Source organism: Buteo buteo, chromosome 7 (genome assembly GCF_964188355.1).
Source record: "Buteo buteo chromosome 7, bButBut1.hap1.1, whole genome shotgun sequence".
Lineage (NCBI taxonomy): Eukaryota > Metazoa > Chordata > Aves > Accipitriformes > Accipitridae > Buteo > Buteo buteo.
The window spans coordinates 13,728,317-13,737,784 of NC_134177.1; the positions used below are offsets into that span (position 1 = coordinate 13,728,317).

Here is a 9,468-nt window from a genome sequence, read left to right on the forward strand (position 1 = left end):
GAGGGAAATCTTGGAGAAGGGAAAGCAAGCTTTGAGCAATTCTGTAAAAGTACCGATTGGCTCCATCTGGAGGTGACAGCTGAGATGACAGACACCATCAGTTTGGGCAAGCAGACTGTAAACAGAGCGAGAATCTGCTCCTCAGCCCTGTCTTGAAGACTTGGCCTCTAAAGGCAGATCTCCGGCCTTTTATGGCTTCTCTTTTCAAAAATACACATCGAGGATGTGATGGTTTCTGTGCATTTGTGCCTTTGGGATAGGAGGAATGTCTAGTCCTGCTCCTGGAAGGTGCCCTGGAGCCCTTCTGGGTTTCGTGGCACTGAGAGGAGGCACTGAATGAGAAGGCACCTTACAGAGGCCCCGTCCTTCTGTCCCCAGCAGCCTGCATCACTTCTGCTTACCCAGGGAGTCCTGCAGGAAAGCAGAAAGGTGGCAATGGCAGTAAGTGCACAGGCAAAATCCAACCAAACAGAATCTCCCAAACTGGCACTAGCTTGAAAAGTTCAAGATTCCCACATGAGTCCAGGGCATGAGAAGTATCTAGATTTGGCTTAAATGGAGAGTAGAATCATAGAATCACAGAATAGTTTGGGTTGGAAGGGACCTTTAAAGGTCAACTAGTCCAACCCCCCTACAATGAGCAGGGGCATCTTCAACTAGATCAGTCCAACCTGACCTTGAATATTTGCAGGGATGGGGCATCTACAACCTCTCTGAGCAACTGTTCCACTGTTACAGAGCTCCATATCTGAGCTGGGATGGTTGTTGTTGTTGGCTCTGAAGGCCCATGATTGCTACCTTTTTCCCTTCCCAGTGACATTCCTGCACTGAACTAGGTCATCAGTGCATCAGAGACCAACAGGGTAACCAAAGGGCCTGGGATCTACATCAGTTCATTTTATAGATGTTTAGTGCTAAGGCATGAACCAATGTGCATGAATAAACATGTGTTTGCACGAAAGCTGTTCTGTGTGTCCCTTAGCAGTGCTCAAAACTTCTGCCCTGAAGAACAAGTTTTGATTCTTTTTTTTTAATCTCTACTTTGCCAAAATCCGCAACAGTACCTGTTTTCCTTGCAAGTCCAGGACACCAGTTACCTGCATGCCACTTCTGCACAACTCCATTTCTCTTCAGCCAGGCATGACAAGAGCTTTAACTGTGCAGGGCGGATTGGCTGCAGCAGCTCCCGTGGGCACTCTCACCCTCCTCCCACCTCCGTTGTAGGTGAGCATTGCTCCTGTGGCCATCACTAAGAGATGGCATTTGCAGAAGGGAAAAGTTTCTGCTGTTCATAGCCACTGGAAGAGGGTAGTGGTGACCTGGGACACTGACGCTCTGCCTCTACCCCAGCTTTAAGATCAAGGGCTGGGCACTGTTTTTCTCACTGACCTGGACTTGCTGATCACCCGCTGGCATGAGGTTTTTCCTCCAGTATGTGGGCTGTTTCTTTGCTTTTTTCTCTACTGGGTTTTTGATAGCATCTACCTGGACAGACTGCTGGATGGTGAATGCTGATGATTCCCTGGAGGTAAGATCAGGGTGAGGAGAGCCTGATCTCCAAAGTAACCATGTCCTGGAGAGAGGTTGGTTCCCGGTATCATTGCTCCACTATCATGTACTTTTTCCCTGTTGTGCTGGATGAAAGTGGATGAAAATGAAAGGAATGACTCTGGCAAGAGCAGGGAAAAAGTGGTATTTTCTGCAATTCTCTCTGCCAGACTTTATTATCCAGACTCTTCTCTCACTTATTAAGTTCAGGAAAGGTCTACAGGCTCTAGGTTTAGATGTGCATGAACTTAAGTACTGCTATCCTGTGTCTCCAGCCTGCATGGGTATTTTGGAAATATTTCTAATTCTGTAGGTCAGACTTCTTGGTGAAAAAGTCCAGCATGCACACCTGTGCTCTGCCAGTCTTTTTCTTAACAGCCATTGAGCTATAGGGCTAGCAGAAAGTTATGGGGAGTATGGGGACTAGAGTCAGATCCAGCACTCAAAAATATCTTCTTGAACTTGTGCAGACATTAGCACTCTCATGTTAGAGAAGGGTACTGGCAAAAGTAAACTGCAAACAAGGTAGGAGAATGCCGCACACATGCAAGCTGTGCCCCAGAGATTCCAGACCCCAAACCGTTGCCATTTCTCCAGCACTCAGTACTGCAAGTTTGTATTTTTCTTCCCAGAGCAGCCAGCCCTTTCTGTACATTTAAGGGCTGCAGGTCCATAGTGTGGGAATCTGCTCTCTGGTAAACTGGATACTTTATGCAGTGAAGGTAAAACACCTTCCAAAACAGAGAGTTTGGCTGAATATATCAGGAGTAAACTTTCTTTCTGCTATCCAGCATGGGAAACCAGAAGAGCTCCTCTGCACTCAGTGATTGCAATGCAAAGTTTAGCTGCGTCATCAAGTGATGAATTATCTGAGAAAAGGCTGACAGTGATTACAATAAAAATACCTTTTTTCTCTATGTCACAAGAAATCCCATCGATCTGACTGCTGGTCCCACCCTGGAAGGTGGTTGTAGATGCTGAGGTGGTCATAGACCCAATGCAGGGAGGTTGCTGATGGTCAGTGTGTCTGTTCAGTGAGCCACTTCTCAGGGAAAACAGTGTGCACCCACTGACGCTGGCTGGGATATCACTCTGTGTTTATCATCTTAATTTAGGAGACATTTTAGATTCATTTTAGGAAGCTGCAAATCACCTGGAGTCAGCTGAAGATATCAGTATACTCAGAAAAGCCAAATGGAACCCAGATTGTGCCATCATTTCCAAGAAAAACAGAAGAGGGAAACCCAACTCCTGAGCAGAGTGGGTCCAGGAAAGATCCAGTCCTTTACCCTGAGGCTGTGTAACCTTGTCTTCTTGGCACAAAGGCACCTGCGCTGGGCTGTCACAAAGTGCTCCATTAACACCCGGTTTGGTTATTAGCAGCCACTACTCTCACATTCCTGCTCTGAGTGTGAATACTAAATAATGGAGAAAAATGCCCCCAGCCTTAATACCTGACCGACTGATCTCCTTAATGGCCCAAATGACTCACTGCCTCTCTAAATAGGAGAATGCAGGTAAACCATCCACGGCCAGAAAGGCATGGAGTCTGCAGTGACTCCTGTTTTCAGCTAGAAAAAGGGTAATTCAGGCAACTTTGACTTCAGGAGAAAGGAACTCCAATCCTCCAGCGTAGAAAGTCGCCTGGTTTTGACCCTAGCCCTCAGCATGTGGGGAGGAGGAAGCCCTCGCTGTGGTCCCACTGGAGAGGAGCAGCCCAGGAGAAAGAGGCCAGGGAGCGTGGGAGCAGCCGCGGGGACCCCAGCCAGCGCTTAGCTCTCGCAGCCCCTTGCCTCCCCTTCAGAAACAACCAAGTTGTGGCAACACAGACAGTGGTTTTAGCTGGTGCATTCCGTGTGAGCGTCAAGACAAGCCTGGGTCAATTTTTGCAGTAGTTTGTGCTGGAAAAAAACCATAATCTGCTTCCCAACAAGCACTGTATTGTGTACACAGTCCCTCCCTGTTGCAGGCGGATTAAAAATATTACCACTACTGTTAAACGCTGCCTGTTTTACTCTCGTGCTGGGCTTGTAATCATTGTATATTGGCACCTTTTTACGGTGCGGTGAAACACTGTGACTAACATAGCTCACCTGTTTGTTTTCTGTGCTTTCCCCAGAAGGGGAAGTGCTTCTGTCATTTTTTTGTATTAGAATTATTTTAATATTAATTATACATTAAGCATAGGATATAATTATATATATATTACAGTCATTATGCAGTTTATGTTTCACATGCATACTTGTGTTAGGGAAAGCAGGTCGTGGCAATGTGTTTCATAATCGAAGTGGGAGATGAGGAGTTTGGCCGTGATGCTTAGCTTCTCGGGGAGTCCTTGGCTGGATGCCCAGGGAACCTGGAGCGGATTTGCTATGGGGGGAAACAGGGGACGGGCAATTAGTGCTACCAACGTGGTGCATGGGCCCAGCCATGGGATGGAGAAATCCATGTCCCTCTTCCATTTACAGCAGCCGGTTCCTGTGTGCCTGAGGGTCTGTGCTGTCTGGGCAAGGGCAGATGCCCAAGGGTGGTTTGGGAGCACATTAACAACCAGAAGGACAAATGGTGCACAAAGCAGAGGGGAGCAAGGGATGGCCAAGGAGGCTAAGCAGCAGATAACAGAAACCAGAATAGCTCAGCAGTGGCTCAAGCCAGCCACAGGTCCCCCCTCCGACGTCTGTCCCCATCCCTCCTGCACCAGGCAAGGAGACGTGTATCCCTGGCTGTGCGTGTGCTGCACAGAGATGGGCTGATCCCTGCTTCTGCCCATCTTCAGCACTAGCAGGAGCAGGTGGCAACTGAAACACCCCAAGAAACACAAAACATTTATGAAGTTTTTTCTAATCTGGGAAGGGGGTTGTTTCGTGAGCTAGAACCATGTTCACAACTGTTGCACCTTAAGACCTCTGTTTTCATTGGAGGCTGACAAAGCCTGGAATCCTGTTAGTCTCTTCATAATTAATTTAGATGAAGAAGCTGCTTGTAAGATTTAAAAAACAATACTAATGCGAGCAAGCGAGGAAGTAACTGAGAGTATTAGCTGAATACAGAATAGTATAAATAAGCCTACGGTGGTTTGGGAGGAACATGAGGTGATATAATACAAGTGGAACACAATGTAATTTAATAACAATATGCTAATTTCAAGCACAGCCTGAACAGTGGTGAGTTAAGATAGAAGAGGAGCTGCAGCTGGATTAAGAGGGCCATGGTAAAAACTTACATCCAATATAAACATGGCAAATTGTTTTACATAACATTGTTCTCTTGAAAAACACAGAAGCAATGAAATCAGGTTTTTCCAGCACTGCTTCTCATTTGGGGGGGATATTTTTCATTAAACCTGCCCTGAAATTCTCAGAAATTGTAAGTAGTTTTCATCTTCATGAAACAAAAAGTGTAGATTGTTTACATTCAAACATAAATAGTATCTTTTTTTGCCAGTCTGAAGTAGTGAGTCAATTTTCAGAGAAGGTGTGCAGTTTGGCTCGGACATTGTACTGTGGAGAAAATATTGCAGTTGGCTATGGACTTCAATACATCCTGAATGAGACGTGGCTGAGCTGTGTTATTATCTGCTTTGTGATTTACACGGTGCAAGAAAAATGAATTGCATCATCCAAGCAAGCCCAGTCCCCTTCCCCTGCATGAAACCCATTGTCTGGGAGAGTTTCTCCTTCCATTAACTGCAGCGGGTGTCACTGGCAGCAGCGGGACAGGCTGGAGTCCAAAGCTGCACTAACATTAACTCTGCTCCTTGTATGAGCAATTCCAGGAATGTTTTAGAGGTGCTTGTTGCCATATTTGCATTGGTAATGAAAATACCTCCCATATTAAAGTGATTTATGGAAGGCTGGGCTGGGAATGGTATCTACAGCTTCAGGACAGCAGAGACATTAGCCACGATGCTACTGCAACGTCTGGCCGAGTCTGGATGTCTCAGCGATGAGTGTGGCTCGGGTACGCATGGTCCCAAAGCCGGCAGCGTACTGGGAGCCCCAGGGCCACGATCAGCGCCGGCTGTCTCTCATTTTCCAGCCAGTGTTTATGGCTGAGTCAGTCGAGCAGCCCTCTACACGCGCCTGGAGAGGGGCTCACATCCACACCTCTGCTCTGCAGCAAAGCACTCCTCTACCACGCTGTGGCCACCTCCCATTGTGGGCGTCCGGCTGCTGGTGCAACGCCTGCCCCACCAGTAACACTCCCCTCTGAGCTGCTGCTTCTTGGCAGGAGGATGGTGTAAGGGGAGCACGGACAGCCAAGTCTCAGGTCGTCTGGTCCATAGCCCTGCCCAGCTCAGCCTAGACAAGCATTTGGCAAGGAGTGATCAAACCTGCTCTTAGATCTCTCCTGTCAGCCACCCCCCAGCTCCTCCAGAAATTTCCTTCAGAATTTTTATCTTTACCAATAGGAAGGTTTTTTTTTTCCCTAATGTCCAGTCTGAATTTCTTCTGCTCTAATTTAAAACCATTAGTAGGGGCAGAGAAAACATTGTCCTTTTTCTGTATCCTGCTGCTTTTTTTCTTCTTCAAGTTAAACAACTCCAGTTTGCCATCGATGTAACTGGACCAGGATTTCTGTTGAAGGGCCTAGCTGACCATCCGATGTGTTGGTGGATATATAAACTTACAGTCTTCTTTCTCTTCTCAACCCGCAGGTGAGTACAAAATGCCGTGGCCTGTGGTGGGAATGTGTGACAAACGTTTTTGACGGGATCCAAACTTGTGATGAGTATGACTCCATCTTCGCCGAACACCCTGGTATGTAAGAGTCAAAGGTGTTTCTACAAGTGGTGAGGACATCTGAGTGCAGACAAAAAGAGCCTCTGTTCTACTCAGTGACAGATAATTTGGTGCACATACCTATCAGAGCCATGTTTCTTTTCTCAGTAGGTATTGCTCCCAGGGGAAGCTGGAGAAAGCTTCACCCCAGAAAAAAATGTTCCTATGGGATTTGACCCCATTACCCACCCACCCTTCCATTCCTTGTGCACTAGAATGATCTGCTTTTGTCCTGCAGTGAAGCTGGTGCTGACCCGAGCCATGATGATCACAGCAGATATCCTGGCAGGATTTGGATTTCTCTTCCTTGTCCTGGGACTGGACTGCGTGAAATTCCTTCCCGATGAGCCTCTCATCAAGCTCCGCATCTGCCTGGTGTCTGGAATTACGTTGCTCATTGCAGGTATTCCCCTGCTGCGTCCCCATCCTGCAGGACACCCTTTAGCAAAGGGGGGAAGATTTAAAGCCTTCTTTTATTTTGAGGAGAGGAGTTGGTGATTTTCTAGAGGGTTAACATGGGGGAAGGATCTTTATTTGCTTTATTTGTGCAATATAGCTTCCTCTGTTCACTGCCTGCCCCTAACAGCACATAGTTGAGTTTATCTGCTTTCATTTCATGGATTGACCAGGTGACTTGGCTCTGAGTTGACTGACTTCCATTTACTGCTGTTTCACTGTGAAGAAGTCAGTGTTGTTGATAAGGCAAAGAAACTGAATTGCTGAAGGACTAGAAAGTCCTGGCATCCTGGTTTGGTTCCTGGCTCTGCCACAGATTGTGTGACCTTGGGCAAGTCACTTAGCCCGAAATTTCTGCAGCTGATCTCTAATAAAAGGATAATAACACATCTGTCCCTCCTAGGTGATAAATACCCAGCTGACTGAGGTGCTTTGCTGTTACAGCCAGTGGCAGAATTTTAAATGCCAAAACCAGGTAGACAGCCAACTAGGTACCAAGTAATTTCATTTGACTTCATGCCAATATCGAACATCTACCTCTGCATCAGTGTAAACAGATTTAACACATAACTCACCCCAGCCACTGGGAGCACATGTAAAATACTTTGAGAGGCTCTTTTACACATCCTCCATTCACCTCCCAAAGTTTGTCTGAAAAACAAAGTTCTGAAAGTCAGAACAGATTAGAAAATTAAATTCTTGAAGCAACTTTAGGAGTTGATAAACAAGCTAAGAAGGGAAGAGCTTTCTGCCTTTTACCGCAGAAACCTGAGTGCTGCCAACCGGTGCTGATGGTGTCCGTGAGGGCCAAGCTGCAAGGTACAGCCTCTGCCTGGCAGCGCTCCAGCTGATATCAGTAGGAACCAGGGTGAATCTGCCAAAGTTACTGGGCTGAGACAAAACAGGGGTCAAAACCTGCCCATCCCAAAGTCTGACCCAGCAGACAAAAGGCTATAACTCCAGATTTTATATTGGTGATCTCCTCATGGTCCGTCTGGGAGCTCTGTGTGGCACCTCCCTCCTGTCCTGCAGGTCTCCCAGGCATTACGGGCTCGGTGTGGTACGCCGTTGATGTCTACGTGGAGCGGTCCTCTCTGGTCTTCCACAACGTGTTTCTCGGCATCCAGTACAAGTTTGGCTGGTCGTGCTGGCTTGGCATGGCGGGGTCACTCGGCTGTTTCTTATCTGGAGCCCTGCTCACCTGCTGCATGTATGTCTTCAGAGGTGAGGAACTGAAAGGTGGCAGGGCTGAAACACAGTTCAGAGATAGAGCCATCGCTCAGGGCCTGCTACAGGCACACGGGGTGGGGAAAGTCCTTCAGGGACATTCTTCAGGTTGGTTGCTCATCCCCAGTAGCAATATCTCCAGCTGTAAAATGGGAATAGTGTTATTTCAGCAGCTCTAGAAAGCACATCAAGGTGTTCAGGTGGGAGCTGAGGTGTAAGTATGACATAAAAATTATGTCATATCTTGGAGTGCTGCTTTCTCTGCATTTCGAGGCTTTGCAGCTGCATGTCACCAAGCATTCATTAGCATCCTATTTCTCTTCCTGTGCCTCACAGAGACCGGCTCTGGAAGATTCCACTCTGCTTACTCCTTGAGGAAAGGCTATTCCTCAGCTGGGACAATTGTAACAAACGTGCATTTGCCATCCTCTCAAACAGCTACTGCCAAAATGTATGCAGTGGACACAAGAGTGTGAGGAGGAGGTGAGTGCTCCAGAAAGAGCGCTACTTCTATTTGTAGTGGATTGCACAGAGACCCAAGTTCCTGTGGTTGTGATACAGATGCAAAGTTAAATTTCAAGGATGTACTGTATGCTACAATGTTTGCACTATAAGAGCTTAACACCCCCCTCCCATTCCGCCTCCTACAAGAAAGTAATCTCCGAGGAGGTCTTGCTTTGGGATTCCTGTTATCTTGAGTGCTGAGGCCTCTTGCAGAAGCACCAACCGAAATAACCAACACAAACTCTTTCAGCATTTGGCTCAACAGTATCGGCACAAGTGGATTAAATCAGCCACTGCTGGATCAGACCCCAGTGTTCAACATGAAGACCCCCAAACTGTAAGATGCCCTGTCTGGCAATGTGTTGGCAGAACATACAGAGCAGAAAATACAGGAGAAGAGAGGGACTGATCTTCTGGCCAACACCTGGACCCTGTGCACCCAGCATGGGGGTCTGCTCCTCTTAAAGGCAGCTGGAGAGTTCAGCAGAAGATAAAGAGCTGTGTTAAATGCCTAGCCCTCTCTTTGGCCCGTGAACCTCTGCACTGAGGAAACACTGCAAATTCAGGTGCATTCTTCCCTGCAAAATACAATCTTTCTCAGTAAGTATTAAAATGTACATTACAGATGCTCTAGACTCACTGAGATCTGGAAATTGCGAGCTTCTTTCTGCTTAGTAAAAATTTTGCCTGGTCAAAGACAAAGTGAGTGAAGATCCAAGATCTGACCCTGTGCATGACAATACATTTATACCAGCTAGAAACTAGGATAAATGATAGTAAAATCTATTGTTCCTTTCTATCAAAAGATATTTAAATCCAGTTCAGGACTGCTATACCCTGCTGCAATCCAAGCTGCCATAGGCTGGGTGAGGCTAGAGCACCAGCCATGTCTTCACTAGGGGGGGTGAAAAAAAAACCAGTGTGGTTTAACATGTACCCTAAGAATGGATGC

The 9,468-nt window shown here is 46.9% G+C and overlaps 1 protein-coding gene across 1 annotated transcript; it reads left to right on the forward strand.

Annotated features, from left to right (window-relative positions):
• The first annotated feature begins 1,414 nt into the window (after positions 1-1,414).
• CLDN16 (claudin 16) lies at positions 1,415-9,127 on the forward strand. Its single transcript, XM_075033239.1, has 5 exons — positions 1,415-1,528; positions 6,206-6,308; positions 6,568-6,732; positions 7,818-8,009; positions 8,349-9,127. The coding sequence occupies exons 1-5, from the start codon at positions 1,415-1,417 to the stop codon at positions 8,486-8,488; spliced, it is 714 nt and encodes a 237-aa protein (XP_074889340.1). The 3' UTR covers positions 8,489-9,127.
• Positions 9,128-9,468: the final 341 nt, after the last annotated feature.